This window comes from Bacillus rossius, chromosome 14 (assembly GCF_032445375.1).
Source record: "Bacillus rossius redtenbacheri isolate Brsri chromosome 14, Brsri_v3, whole genome shotgun sequence".
Classification (NCBI taxonomy): Eukaryota; Metazoa; Arthropoda; class Insecta; order Phasmatodea; family Bacillidae; genus Bacillus; species Bacillus rossius.
In genome coordinates, this window is record NC_086341.1 from 6,373,777 (window position 1) to 6,392,294 (window position 18,518).

The 18,518-nt window shown below is 40.9% G+C and overlaps 1 protein-coding gene across 3 annotated transcripts in view; it reads left to right on the top strand.

Annotated features, from left to right (window-relative positions):
- LOC134539086 (peroxisomal ATPase PEX1) overlaps positions 1–18,160 on the top strand; it is a 35,368-nt gene extending 17,208 nt beyond the window's left edge. For all 3 annotated transcript variants that reach the window (XM_063380816.1, XM_063380817.1, XM_063380818.1), the window contains exons 13-19: positions 1,046–1,110; positions 2,077–2,136; positions 3,908–4,094; positions 4,673–4,820; positions 6,309–6,388; positions 15,798–15,901; positions 17,938–18,160. In XM_063380816.1, coding sequence (XP_063236886.1) covers positions 1,046–1,110; positions 2,077–2,136; positions 3,908–4,094; positions 4,673–4,820; positions 6,309–6,388; positions 15,798–15,901; positions 17,938–18,019 — 726 coding nt within the window. In that variant the 3' untranslated portion in view covers positions 18,020–18,160. The remainder of the gene's footprint in view (positions 1–1,045; positions 1,111–2,076; positions 2,137–3,907; positions 4,095–4,672; positions 4,821–6,308; positions 6,389–15,797; positions 15,902–17,937) is intronic.
- The last annotated feature ends 358 nt before the right edge of the window (positions 18,161–18,518 follow it).

Sequence of the window (18,518 nt, forward strand, 5' to 3'; positions counted from 1 at the left end):
GACACCGCGACGCACGTCACACCATGTTCAGCGCGGAAATGTGACTGAAAAAGTTAAAAATCGATCGGCAGTTTGACAAAACTCAATTCAAATTACAAAAAAAAAAAAAATGTTATCTTTTTCATCTGTGGTAAATTCATTCCATGTTTATTTATTTGGCATGAAGTTTCTACCAAACTGTGAAAGTATAAATAATATATGTTGTTTGATTCGGCATCTCTTTAATAGAGATTTGGAACTTTTGAACATAGCTCAGAACTGGACGACGATGCTACCTTTAACTCGCTTTTTTTTTTTTTCAGTTTAAACTTTAACCAAAATAAGCATCAAATCCCATTTTATAAAAAGGTTAAAAAACTAGAGATGGGTCAAAATTCCAACGATACTCGTATTGCTATTGTTTTGTGTGAGTTCTTCGTATAAGTGTTTCTTTCATTTCTGTGATATTAGAGCACATTAATTTGTTCCTAAATAATTTTTTTCCTGGCAAATTTTTTTTTTTTTTAGATTACGAAACACACAATTTTTGTATATATTCACTGACTCTCTTGAAAATGACTCTGAATTTTTTTATAGTAGCTTTTTATTAGGTCCCAACTGAAGAAAAAAAATTGTTTTATTGGGAATTTCTTTTTATTTAAATACATAAATGCAAAATTAAGCAAATAGAAGTGTTTTTAATTGTACTAATGTAAAAATAAGCAAGTATTACACATTACAGCTATTAATATCATGGAAGTTTAAATAAATAATGACCATTTTCATTGAACCTCCTTATTGAAGTATGTATTATTTATTGTAAACAAAGTTTAACCTCCTCCGAGCAAATCTTAGTCATCCAGATATTTTTGACTGAACTGACAGCATTAAAAAACAAGAAACAACATTAAACATTTCGGTTATACAGTAGATCAAACTATCCAAAAATTTGGGCTTATGTCTCTCTGAAAAGGTGGAACGCCAACAAAGTTTGATAAGTCTCCGACTACCAGTAGACGCACAGGGTTGATTATAGTAATCGACAATTTCAGTTTTTCTGTTTTAGGGTCCAGAATTGCTGTCGAAATACATTGGCGCCAGTGAAGAGGCTGTGCGGAACATATTTGAGAAGTATGTTTAGATGTTCTTTGTTTGGATTTTGTATGTGTCTAAGTATATTATGACAAAAAAAAAAGTGTATGACTTTTTATTTATTCATTTTGCATGAAATTTTGGTAAAGCCCATATAAAATTCTAATTTGTTTTACCAGACCTTTCTAGTTTCTTAAAATGCAATGAGAAGAAAACTCTTACTATTGAAATTTTTCCTATTTCATAAATTTTACTAACTTTTGCCACACACACATTTTGTTGAAGTCTGGAAAAATTGCAATGGAAAAGAGTCTTTCAACTCACTATAGAAGTAGTTTTTAGCAAGTTACAGTATTTTCATGTCCATATCACTTTTCCATTTGTTTGGATCTTAAAAGAGGACTACATATTTGGCTACTACATGTGTATAGCTTTAGAAGAAACATATTTGAAAAATTTATACATACTTAGAAGTTCGGTTTCGTTACATCATTAGAAATATCACATTTGTATTTATTTATTTATTTTTCCATTGTAGATACCTAGCTAAAACCTATTCAGGCTGAAAAAGACATACATGTACAAACATATTGCCAGCAGTATTTTAATATTTGTTCAATAATTTTTAGTTTTTACATACATCAGTTATGTAGCTATCGCCATATTTTATTGTTGCAGTGTTTTTTTTACATACTACAAGATGAAATTACTAATTTAAATTTCTCTCTTGAGAAGTGAGATTTATATTGTGCTAACTTCCTGCTTACATGTGCTTTAAATTAATTTTCTTTCTTACTGTAGCTCTGACATAAGTCCTGGTGTACTTTCGACCGGTAACAGGAAAGCAACGTAACGAGATGGATAGAAATGTGAAATCTTTTCAAAATGAAAGGTATAAACCCCAGACCGGTCGAAAGTGCACCATGACTTTATGCACACACTGTATTGCATAGTTCAATTTTTCAGCATAAGTGACTTTTTTTTTAATCTTTTTTACTTTTACAGGGCTCAAAGTGCCAAGCCATGCATCTTGTTTTTTGATGAGTTTGACAGCCTTGCTCCAAGGTAAGGAGACTGATATGAAACATAAGTGATGTAGTGATGTAATTTCGAAATTGAGAATTTTGATGGGAGCGTCATGGTCCTGGGTTCCTTTGTGAACGGAATAATGCAAATTCTTTGCAAGTGAAAATATATGTGGCGGAGGTCTTTTTCAAACATCATCCGTCTGACAGGGCTGTAGCCAGGATATTGTGAAGGAGAGTGTTCAATATAATCATTTTTCATTTTATCATATTTAACAAGTAAGTATTCTTTAAGATGGAATTTTTAGAATATTTAAAAAGAAAAAAATTGATTGTCACACTAAAATATCATGGAATAGCAGACCTTTGGTACTCCAACGTTTACACATAGAATTTTTTTAGTAATTATTTTGCTTGAGAAAAGAAAACTGGACATTTTGTATTTTGTATATTTTTATTTAATTGTTTTAATACTTTGTTCTTAAGACAATTGTTTGATTTCATTTGAACAAGTCATAAATACATATATATTAATGTTAATAAGAGCACAAATAACACGTGTCAAGTTTGTATGGAATATGCATGTAAACTTGTGCAAACTGGCATGAAATATAGACTCTATTGGAAACACAATTCCTGCTGTTTCCTGTGTATGAGGGCTGTAATATGGAGGAAATAGACTAATGTTGCCCACTGAGGATTGCAATAATATTTCCAAAATGATATCTTTGTAACCTTGCGTAGCTAAATTGGTGTTATTTTCTAATTCTGTTTTTACATTTTTTTTCTTTTAAATTCTGGAAGGGATGGGTTAGTTACCGCCCCCCTCCTGCTACATCGCTACGTCTGATTGGTAGACACATTTTTTAATTTCGGGTAGTGCAGTTGACCGAACTTTTTTGGGTGGTATGGGATATATAGCCTACATCCCAGTTAAGTAGGAGTTCGAAAGTTTGAAAAATAAATAGCCCCCTAGAAACTGTTTTTCAAGAATTTTTGGCATATTGAAAAGAAAAAAAAGGTATTATCAAAATTATGGTTTTTTTAATCTAATTTTAAGATAAGTAAAGTTTCAAAAATTTCACACAGAACAGAAGCCTGAAGGAAAAAAAAACAGGGATGGAGGGGGGGAATTCCTCTTCCGCCTCCCACAGGACCGCCACTGATCCGCCTCGAAGGCAACGAGACGTTGAAACACAAGTTAGTTTAGTGTGTAGCAGCTTTGAATATATATACTGTATAGAAGTTGCCAGCCCAGGTTAAAATTTCTAATATGGTTTTGAGGTGGTTGGTTAATTCACCGCCGCAATCACCACCATCTCTAGGGCATCGACTTGTGGTGGTCCCTGGCGGACAAGTGTCGAACTCTTCAAACACCCCTTCCCCCTCCCGTTGAACGACCTCGAGCTGCAGTGAATGTTGGGTGGGGGGTGCGGGGGAATGACGGCGGGCGACAGTGCTGCGCTCTAACGTGTAAATGACAACTAAGACGATACAGGGCATTACGGCAGCGCATTGCAGCGGTGAAGTTCCCAAGCTGCTCATCATACGATCCTGAAAAACGTAGTAAATCCTATCCACACGCGACTTCTATACAGTATATATATTCAAAGGTAGCGGTCAGGTCCGCTACCACCAACTGCGCGGGCGTCGGTGCACCTTTCCCCTCCTCCTTCCCCCTCCTAGCGTGTGTTTGATTTCTCCTCGCCTCCCCTCCTGGGGTCGGCGCATGCGGAAGCTTCCAAGTGAAGGGGCCCCCCGTGCGTCGCAGGGAGGACGGAGGCGGTGCAGGCGTGGTTGTTGGGCGGCAGGCGGGGCCACGACAGCACGGGAGTGACGGACCGCGTGGTGAACCAGCTGCTGACCCAGCTGGACGGGGCGGAGTCCCTGGAAGGGGTGTGGGTGGTGGCGGCCACCGGCCGGCCCGACCTGCTTGACCCCGCCCTGCTGCGCCCGGGGAGGCTGGACCGCGCCCTGCTCTGCCCCCTGCCACAGCAGGTGATCTCACCGCTGTTCCCAGTTACATAGGGATCCCTCTAGTAGCAAATATTTTCTATTCTTAGTAGAGACCTGCAAAATTCGCGGATTCATTCGGTGATAGGTTAGAATTCAAACACACATACACCTCTTAGATAATTTTGCTACAGGCTTAAAGTTCATCTGGACGAATCTCAACCAGTTGTAAACCCTCCACCGAAGAAGGATCGAATCACAGACAAACCAGCTGAGACGACTTACAAGTCGGCAGCCAGTGAACTTGCGTTATTTTTCCGAGTGTACAGGGGTATGTGCAGTCTATCCTGAAGGTCATCGAAACCGCGAATTTTTCAGGTCTCTAATAATTAGTTGCTACCAAATCTTAGTGTATACAATTGTGCATAGCTATGAGAGTCACAGAACAACACACAACATAACCACTTTGTATTGGAGTCTCGTGATATATTTTTTCTCCTTTTATGTGTGACAGTTGTTTATTTTTTGTTGTTGTTATATATTACCGGAAGTTGGGTTGTATCGACAAACGAGTGTCGCTTTTTACTCCCGCAACGTTTCACGCGTGATGATGGTACTTCCAGGATGATCGTACGTCGATCTTGAAGGCCTTGAGTCGCAACCTCCTGCTGGCCGGCGGCGTGGACCTAGAGGAGATCGCGGCTCGCACGGCGGGATTCACCGGAGCAGACCTGCAGGCCCTGTTGTACACGGCTCAGCTGTTGGCCACCGGTGAGCAGTGAGGCCGTTGAGTAAACCACTGCGACGAGTAGAACTGTATCCGTGTGCTTCAGTGCACAGTGCCCTAACGCCGTCTTCCACAAGCGCTGATGTGAGCTTTATCCGTGTGCTTCAGTCAGTGCGTAGTGCGCCAACGCCGTCTTACTTTCCGTAGTTTTAAGCACAAGCGCTGACGTGAGTCCGAAGGAAGACAGGGGCACATGCGCCACTGGTACCAACCCAGACGCGCGCAGACACCAATAGCTCCTGACCCCAGCATGGTCTGAACTCTCCCGTCCCTGAGCACCTCTTATTCCTGGACCATCCTTCTTGTCCTGTGCCGAACCTGCCTGCTTAGTGCTTGCAGTGACTAACTCCGCATGGATGAGCCCAGGGCTTTCCCCCGTGTCCGTGCAGGTTTTACCTCGGCCCAACTTGACTAGTCACAGGCTAGAGTTGCTGCCTTGGCTGGCCAATCCCCAAACAAGGCACACGATGCATGTGACCCTCTCCCTGCATGGCTGAAACCCAGAGTGACGATGTGTAAAAGGTTTCAGCATGGGACACAGTTAGAGTCCTACTTAACCCAGACCCCTCCAAAACAAATTCATTTATGTTCTTTAAATGATTCGGGCGATTGGGAATTTTGATTTAATACAATTTCTTGGACACTCGTCATCGCATATTTGCACTGTTTGTCATGGGTTAAAATTCATAAATGCAAGTTAAGAAATAAAAAATGAAAAAAAAAAAGAAAACCTACAGAAACAACCATAAACCAGCTGATGTCAGACACATAAACCCAACGATGAACCTAAACAGGTATTATGGATAAAAAAAATTACGACAGTGCAGAGGAACACATTCAAAACTTAAAAACAAACTTATATTTTTTCATAACCAAAATCCTTTGTTATGGTTCCATGTATATAACTCTCTTTAATATTATATTTTGCAGTATTTTGAATAAATTTTTCTTGGACTCCTGTGTGAAGTGTGAAAATAAAAATTTATATTCATGAATAATGTGATATTCTATTCAAAATTTTGATTTAAATGGGAAAAAGTATTCGCAGAAGACTTTTGAAAAAGAGATTACAATCACGGATGCAATGTGGTATCAGAGACCTTTTAAACAGTATAGCTCAAGTTATTTTTGTTGCTACAGAGCAACTTATTACCGCATTCTAGAAACTATATTTACAGCTTTTTTTTTTTCTTTTTTTTTTTTTTTTAATTTGGAATTTTTATTAAAACTGTGTTGAGGTTTGATAATATGGCAAAATCAATAATCCGACTTGGCCGGACTAGAGACCTCTCTCTGTGATTATATAATTTTTTTTACCTTCAAGTATGTTTCAAATTAGTAAAACCATGGACTCTTTAGAAAATAATTTGAAATTGCAAGATGGGGGTTTGATTAATGTATGTAATTTAAAATATATTTCAACTTTCTTTTTTTGTTTAATTTGGTTGAACACATTTCTTCTTCTTTCCCAGATGTGGCCAAGTCAAGTCTTCCTGATTTACTTCCTCCGTGTAGCGGGATGGAGGTTTCGTCAAAGACAAATGATGAAAGGGTAAGCTAAAACTCATTATGCATTACATTAGTGAGTATTACATGCAAGGAATGATTTTATGGACACTTTTGTCAATAATAGGAATAATGCATGTAAGCCTTTGTGAATTTGTGAAAAACTAAAATATTTATGAAGAGTAACTTTTTTTTACATCCAGTAGGGTAGTATCAGAATCACAGGGTAACGGAAGGGAGTAGTTAACAGAGTTAGTGTGCATAACTTATGTAACAAGGTTTAAAAACAAAATTTTTGAATTGAAACATCCTTACAGCCGGTTACATACGGCTGCAGAAGCATATGATTTTGTATACTTTTCAACACTATTGTAAATGTTTATGGTACTTTCCCATAATTTTCCATAAATAGGCATACATTTGCATACTCTTGCATACTTTTGCATACTTCCCAACTCTATAATCTCAATTCTGAGTTTGGATCAGGTCTTAGCATTAGTATTGTGACAGTTTTGTGTAGATATTTTAAATAGGTTTATTTATCATATTTTAGCAGACGTAAACCCATTGACTTATATTTGGATTCCATTCAAGATATGGACAGACCAGTGGCGTCTCGTCAGGGCAAGCAAGGCAAGCAGTGCTTGCCCAGGCAGTTTCCAGACATTGTATTTTTTAAATAAATATTTTATTCAGAATAGTATTTTACTTTGGCTCGTGCAGTTAGGTGTATGTATTTTTTACACTATCTTCTTGGGACCCAATACTGCGCTGTGCGCTATAAAAAAAGAACTCGTTGACACAAAAACATGCTGTTTTAGAAGCGTTGCTAGGTTTAGAAGCGCTGGTAGGATCGCTTTCAGCAGGAAGGCTGCCGCAGTAGTTTCCTTTCGGAAGGGGGGTGGCATGGTACAAAGGTTCAGGGAGGGGATTGGCTGGAAAAATACGCGGTAGAAGCTACGAAGGTAACGCTTTCTTGCCGAACTGGAGCGAACATGGCCGAAGCAGACGGTGGAATTTTTCTGCCGACTGCTTCGGCTATGTCCGGTACAGTTCGGCACGGCAGGTGGCGATGTCGCGTTTCAGTCAGCGTCGTCTCGGGGCGCGCGCATCTCTCCCGCGGGCTGTTGGCTGGCAGTGCGTGGGGGATTTGTGGTCGTACGATGATACTACACTCCCACTTAGTATATAAGTAATGTAGAGGAGGTATTTTACTATCAGAATAATGTAAGTCAATCATTATTTTTCAAAAATAATGTATTTAAAAAAAATGTCAATTTTTCTACCTGTGGAATAGTCAATGTTCAGTTAAGAAAACTACTTAAATAGCACCATTTTTTACCTTGAAATCCATATTTTCCTGGCGGAGGGCCCCCAGACCCCCCCCCCCCCCCCAAACCTCATCATGTTTTGGTGTGAACGGAGTTATTGCTTCCCCTCATGTAAACCTCACGCCTCGCCACTGGGACAGACAGTAGTAAATAAGGTTCTATTTTCAGTGCATGATTATGTGTATTTATAATATGAGAGTGTCCTAAAAATTACCTACCCCTCTTATCTGTGAAGTTTCACGTCTAACAATAGTGGCTGCCAAACACTCATGGCTTTTTTGGTATCGCTTGTTCTCAAACTATATATCTTTTGATTAGTGTTAGTGTTCTGAGGTTATTTATACAGATTAAAAAAGTCAGTTAATTATATTATATTTTTAGTTTTATAGGATACGGTGCATTGATATTACTGGAATGTATTTTTTTTTCCAGCAAAGTGACAAATACAAGTATTATTTTTAATTATTAACAAATATTTTATATAACTCTATATTTTATTTTTTATTTTTGGAAAGATATTTGTTTTAAAGTTTATTGGAATTCATTGTTTTATTTATGAAATTTCTTTTTTTTTTTTATCTTACTAGTCAATATTGTTTTATATACTTTTGTGTTCTTCAAAAGGAAGGAAAAAAATCATTGATGGTAAAAAAAAAATGTTCATACAGTTCTGCCGCCAGTTCGATTATTTCATTATTTGGCTAAATCTTTTTCCCCCCCTCTGTATTGGTTCGATAGTGCCCCTTTCAGCTTTAATTTCTTGCGTCAACCTGCCGCCTGTTCCCTCTCTTGGTGAATTGGGTTTGTATTTGCGCAGACTTAATTGAAAGTCGTTTTTCGCTTGCTCGGTGCCGCAGTGAAATTCAGATGCTGTAATTGTGTTTGGAGGGGGGTGGGGAAGCTGTATGCAGTGATACCCCGGGGGATGTTTCTTTCTGGTTGTAATTATTTTGAGGCGACAATTGTGTTGGCATCTAACAGGCATTTGCCGTTTACACAGGCAAGATTATTGGGAATAGAGTGGTTTTCGGATGGGACCGAAATTACTAGTTCCTGGTTTAATTCGTTTTCTGGTAGTGTTTACAGTTTGTAATCTGAAACTTTAGTACAGAATATTTAACTAGTACTTTTATTTAGTAGTCCAATGTTCTTCATGACATTAAGAATGTACAGTCTTGTAGACATAGCATTAGCTATTGGGCTGCGATAAATGTGCTAAGGCTCCCCGTGAATTTATAATTATGGAAAGAAAAAAAAGAGCACATCAGTGCAGTATATGAGGGTTGATAAATTACTTTATAATAGTGAGAGATCAACATTGTTCATTGAAGTGGACAGAACATATATTACTGAAACTGAAATCATACCCTTCATCAAACACACTTATTTACCATGATTTTTAATCTTTTGCTGAATGTTAATAGATTTTAAACATGCTAAAACTTTGAGTGGTTTAATGTGTAAGAACACTAACATTAAGTTTATAATGCTTTACGTTTAAGAAAAATTGTTTTTAAGGTGTTGTTAAATTAATCTTAAGTAGGCATTGTGCTGCCATCTTTGTGAAACTTGAGGTGTGCACAATCACAAGATGTCCTAGAATTTAAATTTATGTTTCACATGAGTTAACTTTCCTGTACAGACAGGCATTGGCATGCAAGATAATGAAGCAGATTTTTCCTGTAGTAAAAATTACGCATGTTCTGCATTTTTTTTTTCAACTTTTGCAGATGTAGACAGACCAGTAGAGTTAAACGATGTCAGACACTACAAGGAACAGAGACGTTCATTTCACACCACCATTACCACTTGGCGAAGTGCCAAACTGCTAAATGGAAACTGATTCGGGATTCTGCATCAAAGCCTCCGAAAGGGGTTGCTCTGAGGAAGAGGGGGGGGGGGGGGGGAGGAGGAGACAAAATCTTCAGAGCCTAGGCCCCTGGGGACCCGGTTGGGTTTCAAGATTTTTTTTTAAAAAACTTGAGTCTACCCTAATATTGGATATAAAATTACAATTCTGTTACAGTTCTGTTGTGGGAAACCTTGCAAGTTGTACCTACATTACGTGCAGGTTACATTTTCAGTTATGACCACCGTAACGTTTACATCTTTACACACACACACAAATATAAACTGTAGGTTTTGAAAAATTATACATTAAGAAACAAATATTCAACCCCCTACTCCTTCTCCCCTCTGGACGGTCATGCCCTACACTCGAGGTGCAGGAGTGACTTGTGCCGCTCTTTCCCGCGCAAGGTCGCGGGGGTGGGTTGGGGGTTGGGTGGAACTGTATCAAGCCACCCTATTACCGACAGCGGGCTGGTTTCTTAACGGTAATTAAAACCTCCGCGTCGTAATTGAAGGAGGAAATATAACCTGAGGCGGTGTTGGAAGGGGTTGGGGGTGGAAAAGGGAAGAAGAGGTAAAAGGGGGTGGTTTGGCCTCCAATAACGCCGCGCGCACCCTTCCCCCCCGGTTCGCTTTTAAATTTTGTAATTAAATCGTTATTTTTTTATATAAGTTTTTTTTCCCCCGCCCCTCCTCCCAACTCGTTGGCGTCTGCTTCCCGCGCCTTTCCACTCTTTGGATTTCTCTATCCCCCCTCTCCCCTTTTTTTTTACCACTATTTCCTACTTTGTCGTCGTCACAACAGCATTCTCAGCCGTCTGCCTTATTCTCCTTCCCGTCTCTCCCTTCTGGGCGAGAATTGGTAAACGATTTCCGTGTCGGGAAGCGGAAAATAATCATTACACAGCCGCCGCGCCTTCATTTACTTTCCTGCAAAGCCCTCGACCGTGTTTTATTATCATTATTATTATTCCTGTTGCGTCCTCTGGTTCCCTACACCCCCCCTCTCCCCCTTCTCCCTGGATTCCCCGCGGGGGGGGGGGGGGGGGGGGGATGATGCCAGGCGTCTGGGCGGCCGCAAATTTACGTGGGCTTCGCTTCGCGTCTACGTTCGCCGTGGCGGTAGGAAAAAAATGACCTTTATTATATTAGCTTTAATTTTTTTAGTACTATGTGATAATGGGTATAGACCTGAAAAATTCGCGGGTTCATTTCGTGTTATGCTAAAATTCAAATAGGTAATTATACCTTAGTGCTGCTTCTGTCATTGGTTCTCTGTTAATCTGGAGGACTGAGGGCCAATTAGAGACCCTCACTCATACAAGTGTCGAATCACAGGGAACCCAGTCGAGACGACTCGCAAGTCAGCAGCCAATGAACAGTTGGCATTTTCCCTAGTGTGTAGAGGATATTGGAGTATTCTATCCTGGAGGTCATTGAACCCGCGAATTTTTTCCGGTGTCTAATAATGGGGAATTGTAAATGTTGGCTTGCGCCCGAATGGACTCTGAACAATATTTGGGCATTTCTCCGAACTCGTGGACGTGCGAAGGAGTAGAATAGGTGAATCCGCGACGAAGATGTGATGAGAGAGAGAGGAGAGAGAGAGAGAGAGAGAGAGAGAGAAAAATTGGATGTGTCGATACGAGGCCCATTAAAAGTAAAACTTTGTAGATAATAGTTATAAGTATAGACCGGAAAAATTTGCGAATTCATTTCGCGATAGGCTAGAATCAAAATACGTTTGCCTTTTGCCGCATCAGTGATTGGGCCACAGTTTATCTGAATGACACTCGGCCATGATAAACTTTCAACAAAAAAAGTATCGAATCACTAGTGTCCCAACTAACAGGCGACACGAGTCAGTAGCTAATGAGCAGACGTAATTTTCCCGCGTGCATAGAGGATCATGGAGTGTATCCTACAGGTAATTGAAATCGCGAATTTTTCCCGTCTCTAGTTATAAGTAGAGATACGGAAATTTCGCGCATTTAGTCGCAAGTTAAGACGCAAACCTTCACTGTGATCATGATTGGACCGCAGTTATTCGGACACGCCCCTCTACGGCCGTGAGCCAACGACGCCCAGCTAGGAGAGAAGTAAGCTAATCAGGTCACTCAACAAGGATAAAAATGTTCTCGCTAAGAAATCTACCAGTGGGAAAGCAAACATGGGCTAAGCACACCTATGACTTTGAATTCTAATCTGAGGCCAGACGAATCCGCGAAATTCCCGGGTCTCTAGTCATAAATAAGAATGTGTTCAAGTATGCGAGTGAGCAAGTTACAAACTACACAGGAAATGTCGCAAGTTGAGAGTCCAAACCCATTGTTGACTTAAAGTGTTTTGAATGCACGTGTCATTATTTTATCTACTCTATTGTTTCACCTCCCCTCTTCCCTATTCTTTTGCCGAAAAGAAATTTCATGTGTCCACTTCTGTGTAATATATATGTTATCTTTCCTGATAAACAGAAACAGTTAAGTGAATTGGGGGGGGGGGGGGTTAAAATTTTGAATAGGACATGAAAAACATATTTAATACAACGTGTTCGTCTGTGCTTTCGTCGTTTTGTTGCCCTTGATACCTGTTTAGGTTCATCGTTGGGTTTATCTGTTTGACATCAGCTGTTTTAGGCTCGTTTTCTGCGGGGTTTCATGTGTTTCAATTTTTTTTTATTTCACATTTTGCATTTATGAATTTTTTTTTTCACACGACAAACGGTGCAGAACTGCAATTTGGCGTTATGCCCAAGGAATCGTGTTAAATAAAAAAAATTCCTCCCGCTGCATGAACCGCTTCGAGAGCGTGTGAAAGAACTCGTGGCGGAGGGGGGGATGTGTAAGGGCATGCATATTTCGCGGAAAGATTCCGAGACTACATGAAAGTTAAAACACTGTAGCATCGTCTATGTCTCGTGACTGGGTGAGTTTCTTTTCAGGTACACGTATATTGTTACAACACCAATCACAGTGAATCAGTGCGGAAGCAAACGCGTCCTGAGTGGCTCGGGTCAAGTAAAGCAACGACTTCTCTCGCAGACGGCCGCCAATCACAAGCGAGAAACCGCTCGTGCGGGTATACCTTGTTACAAGTTCGTTAGGCGTTCAGATTTATTCGCGAAAAAAAAAATGCCTGCCCCTATAGTGATGGGTAGAGACCCGACAAATTCGCGGGTTCAATGACCTCCAGGATAGACTCCGATGTCCTCTGCACACTCGGGCAAATGCCAACTGTTCATTGGCTGCTGACTTGTGAGTCGTCTCGACTGGGTGGCCTGTGATTCGACACTTCTATGAGTGAGGGTCTCTAATTGGCCCTCAGTCCTCCAGATTAACAGTGAACCAATGACAGAAGCAGCACTAAGGTATGATTATTTGAATTTTAGCATAACACGAAATGAACCCGCGAATTTTCCGGGTCTCTGGTGATGGGCGTGGTTCCATTGACGGCATCCAACCCGGCAGCCGTAGTCGCAGATACGCCCGCCCGCCTGGCTGGCTTCCTCCTCGCCATTATCTTAACGACGACCGCGGATCGACGGGCCACGAGGTTCTGTGTCCGCCGAGACACCGTCTCTGGCTGCGGGGTTATCTCGACCGAGGCGTCGGCTGTTAACGACGGTAATTACGACGGCATGGGGTTCAGGTCGCGCCCTCCCCCTCCCCTGATTGCCTCCACCTCGATGCGCGCCTAATTAGCCTCGTCTTTCTGGCGGAGTTTGGGAGCGAGGAGACAGGGTCGTCGGGCGTCCGTGCGATTTCACGGTCCGTCAACGTCCGTCAGCGTCCGTCAGCGTCCGTCAGCGTCCGTCAGCGTCCGTCAGCGTCCGTCGCCACGCGCCTCAAGGCCGCCCACACATGGGCGTCGCAAGGATGTATTTTTTTTGGGGGGGGGGGGGGGACGACTTCAATTGATTTAGTTGTTTGAGTGAATATCCATCCCTTGGGGGGAAAAAAGCGGGGTGTCCGGGGGTCCTCCCCGCGGGAAAAATTTTGGGGTTTGAAGGTCCCAAAAAGGTATGTTTTTAGGCGTTTTTTCTTTCCTAAATATTCTATTTATAGTTGGTTGCAATATATAATTTAGTTTTTATGAAAAAAATATTTTCAGAGAATAAATTTGTAAAAACACAGTTAACATATCTCTGCTGGTGCTATATATCCACACAAAATCATTAATTTAAACATCAGGAGAAAAACTACGAAACTACGAAACTAAATATATTATTGGAGGGGACGAAATTGAAGACTTTTATTATTGGGGAGGGACATTCCCCCCCCCCCCCCTGTCCCCACCGGTTGCGACGCCCATGGCCCACGCGCGACCAGTCCGGCTCCCCTGTCCGGACTGACAGTTCCTGCTGAATCCAACCGCTCGGTGATCGGTCTTCTGGTTGCTGTTGCCGCTGGACGTATAGTTCTTATTTTAATTGTATTTTTTTTTCTTCATATTGTAGACACGGTAGAGCGGCTAAATCAAAAACGTCTTCACATGGGCGTCGCAACCGGGGGGGGGGGGGGGGGGGGGACACGTCCGTCCCCCCAATAATAAAAGTCTTCAATTTCGTCCCCTCCAATAATATATTTACTTTCGTAGTTATATTTAAAATATGATTTCTGTGATACAACCCATATGTTGCGCATGGTGCATTTAGTCCAATCGTGGTATTGTGAGCATTTTTTAAATTCGATCTTCGTGTCAAATCAAAATCAGGTCCGATACCGAATGCAGATATATGTGAACTGTGTTTTTACAAATTTGTTCTCTGAAAATATTAAAAAAAAATTTATATATTGCAACCAACTATAATTAGAATATTTAGGAAAGAAAAATGCCTAAAAAACCACCTTTTTGCACCTTAAAACCCCAAATTTTCCCGGAAACCCCGCATTTTTTTCCCCAGGGGGTGGACATTCCTCAACAACTAAATCAATTGAAGTCCTCCCCCCCCCCCCAAATATATCCTTGCGACGCCCATGGTCTTCCATCACTATCTTTTCTCCCGCCTCTATCAATTAAAACTTTTTCGTCAGTACACAAAGATTTTCGTTTATTCGCCAAGTTTACAGTTCGAAAAATTTTAAGCAACTTGGATAATGATAACGTGTAACAACTTGTCAAAAGTCTAGTGACCGAGATAAACATGTTGCAAGTTCATCATACAAAAACAAAAGACAATAGTTCTTAGAATCTCCAGTACGTCAGTCGAAGTAAATGCGTGCTAGATAATACAACAACAAAACAGCAGAACAGCAAACAAAAGAACGTACACAGCTGCAGTTCTGATCAAATTCGGCAACTTAGAAAGTACCGCTTAATGATTTATAATGCCGTATTGTTGTCGTTAAATAGAGTGAGCGTGACGCTATATAGAGTGTATTATTATGTAGAAAACAAGGTAAACCAACCAAAGTCAAGCAAGTTTGACATTTTAAGGAGTTTGTCGTTAAATAGAGTGACGTTATAAAGAGTTTACACTGTAGGTATTATAGGGGGACGCACCACAACGCCGAAATACCACAACGCCGAACGTACAATAACGCCGAAAACCATAACGCCGAATGCCAAATTGACTACAACGCCGACAGCTAGAAAACTGCTGTGTACCACAACGCCAAATTACCACAACGCCTAATTACCACAACGCCTAAATACATTAACGCCGAAAAATGTCATTGCAGGACTGCCACAAAGGTTAGGTTAGGTTAGGCTGGGTTAGGCTAGCCTAGGTTAGGTTAGGTTGTGGTATTTCGGCGTTAAGATACATTTAAGAAACACACACAAATTCATTCAGTTATTTTTCATTTTGCTCCTGTGCCCCTCCCCCCCCCCCCCCTTCCCCGCAGCAACATTTTTCGGCGTTACTGTATTTCAGTGTTGTGGTACACAGCAGTTTTCTAGCTGTCGGCGTTGTGGTCAATTTGGCATTCGGCGTTATGGTATTCGGCGTTACTGTATTTCGGCGTTGTGGTAACGACCCGTATTATAGGCTACGTGTTGGAGTAAAGAGAGGGAATAAGTGACCTCCTGGTAGAACTGTGCTGTGTACGCCCCTGGAGTGGGGTGCTGTCATAACTTAGAAAAACACATAACTTAGAATTTTCTAAGTTATGACGGTTCTAAGTTATGACTTTCTACGTTATGACGTTTCTAAGTCGTGTGTCTCTAAGTTACGTGGATTTTCCCAAGTTTTCTAAGTTTTGACAGTTCTAAGTTGTGACTTTCTAAGTAATGTGTGGTTCCCCCCTGGAGTGAGTGTGTGTCGGACTGCAGGCGGCGCGCGAGCGACCCGCCGTGAGCCAGGCGCACCTGCTGGCGGCCCTGGAGGACACGAGGCCATCGCTGTCGCCGCGGGAAACCCTCAAGCACCAGCTCATGTGAGTCGACCGGCGGGTCTCGAGTCCGCCCGTCGTTCGACCCCCGGCGGCGCGGTGCTGCGGTCATCTCGGGAAGCCTAAAGCTGGGTTTACGATTGATTTCCTTAAGAATCATAACTTAACATCGAGCACACAATTAAGTCAAAACTACATTTTCCAGTTTATCATTGACATAGAAGTCGTTAATTCTAACCAATCACAGCACAAAACACATGGTCGGCCATTGTTCGAAACGGAGAAGCAGGTTTGAAATAGGTTATTTACAAATGGGATATCTATTTTTCGAAATGGATGATGATTACAAATGACAAATATACGAATTTTAACCCAAAATACTGCCTCGCTCGGTCCAATAATAAGACATAAACTTCCGGTTGAAAGGTTCCGGTTTGTTGTGATTGGTCGCTTCCCTTAAGTCTTAACGAAAAATATAAAATATAACCATTTCTGTTAAGTCTTAAGGTATCATATGGTTCGCACACGACCCGTCAAAATTCACACACGACAATCATAAACCATTCCACTAGTTTACATAGAGTCATATGTATGGTAAGTACTCGATTAAGTCTTAAGTCTTAATTCTTAATTTTCAATCGTAAACCCACCTTAAGATTGTACATCAAGCTCTGTCCCTGCCCGAACACGCCCGAATATTCACCTTCGGCCAACCTCGGGTTTATTAATATTTCTCTGTTTATTTTAATGTAGCTATACTAACCTAACTGACAGTGCATGGTGTTTTAAAGTGTTTTAATGTAGCTAACCTAACCGACCACTTTTAATATTTGAATTCATTTTTCCTGCGCAAAAATAAAACAAATCCCGAGGTTGGCCGAAGGTGGATATTCGGGCGTGTTCGGGCAGGGACAGAACTTCTTATACATCTTAGGCTTCTCGGTCATCTTCGGTGTGGACCGGCTCTCGACTGGACATGGCCGGCGATTTCACGCAGTTTGCGCACGTTCATTTCATCAAACGTAAATATTACAGTAAGTATTATTAAAACAAAAAATTACATATCACACATAACACACTCATAAAAAAATTACTTATTCTAGTGGTACAACCTCTCCATATAAAAATAAATACCCATATTTTTGTATTCTTGTTATTTTAGTTTTTAATCTTTTGATAGGTATTTTATTTCGCCGTGATTGCTTTCCATGTTAAATAGTCAAAAAAACCTCTTCTGATTTCTAAACTGCGTCGGTTTTGTATTGACTTTTATATGCCAGTATTGTGGTTTCAGTCGTTGTTAAAACTCGAGAGACGAGGCGGAAACTCTGTGTGTGGCCGTCGCATCGACTACTGTAGAGACTTGGTATCGTTCCAGCCCGCCAGCGGGGATGCACCTGACGTTGCTGCCTGTTGTCGCAGATTGGAAATTTGTTAACTTAACACAGGGCCGGATTCAGAGGTCTGGAGGCCTCGGGGCAACAGAGGAGCGGAGGCCCCCTGGCCCCAAATTATTTTACAAATAACATGAACAATTTTTCTCAGTCGAGTTTTCCAATAAATAATTTATTGTGAAATCAAGTAGATTCTCTTAGTATTTAAAAAAAAAACATACATAAATATAATCGGAGACAAGAATGATGTGAAATTAAATGTTAGTGTTAATGAATATTTATGTTAATATTTAACAATAATATAATAATGTATGTACAAAGTACTGTAGGTAAAGGTAAAACAGCGGAAAAAAGAATATCAAAGGAAAAGATGTTTACTAGTGTTTACTTGACGGAATATGAAAGATTTTTTTTTTCGAAGTCTCTATTGTCCCTCCGTTTGTGGAGGCCCCGGGGCTTTCGCCCCGGTTGCCCTCCCCTAAATCCGGCCCTGCTTAATGGGAACAAAGATGGCGTAGTCCCAGTAGGTATGCGTTGGTGCAACGTGCAATGAGGGTATAATTTCACAATTTCAAGGCCAAATTTAAATTCAAAAATGATATAAATATAGCACTTAGGAATTGCCAAAGAAGTTTCACTTTAATTACATGTGCTATGTTACATTAGCGTTTTTTGTTTTGTTTGCAGCTACCAGAAGTTCTCCAACTCGATGGCAGGGAGCGCTGCGGTGGAAGCTGGAGCGATGCCTCAGAGGGCGACTCTCGCCTGATGACAGGCGCGGGCGACTCCAGCCCTGGACAAGACGGGAGACCATGCCACCTACGCCCTTTTGCATGTTCTTGTCCTCCTTGTTTGTCCAGCTTCATGTGGAAAATTAAGCAATTAAATGGTCTTTACTACGTAATTCAAAGTGCTGGTCGATTCATTTTTTGATCTCAATTCAATTCCAGTGATTTTGTGTTAGGTAAACTTTCAAAGATTTTATTGCCTCATACAACGACGCAAATTTCCAACTGATTTCTGACCCTTAGTATTTATTAAACTTACCCTTAAGTAATTGATCAGGAAAGCATATCGAAATTTCTTACGGAAAATCTTTGTAGAAATTTCATGTTCCATTGTTTTAAAGAGTTTATTTTTTTCCCCGCTATTCTGTTGGGGGGGCCCTCAATAAAGTCAGTCTCCAAACTAATAAGTAGAGACCTGCAAAATTCGCGGATTCATTCGGTGATAGGCTAGAATTCAAACACATATACCTCGTAGATAAT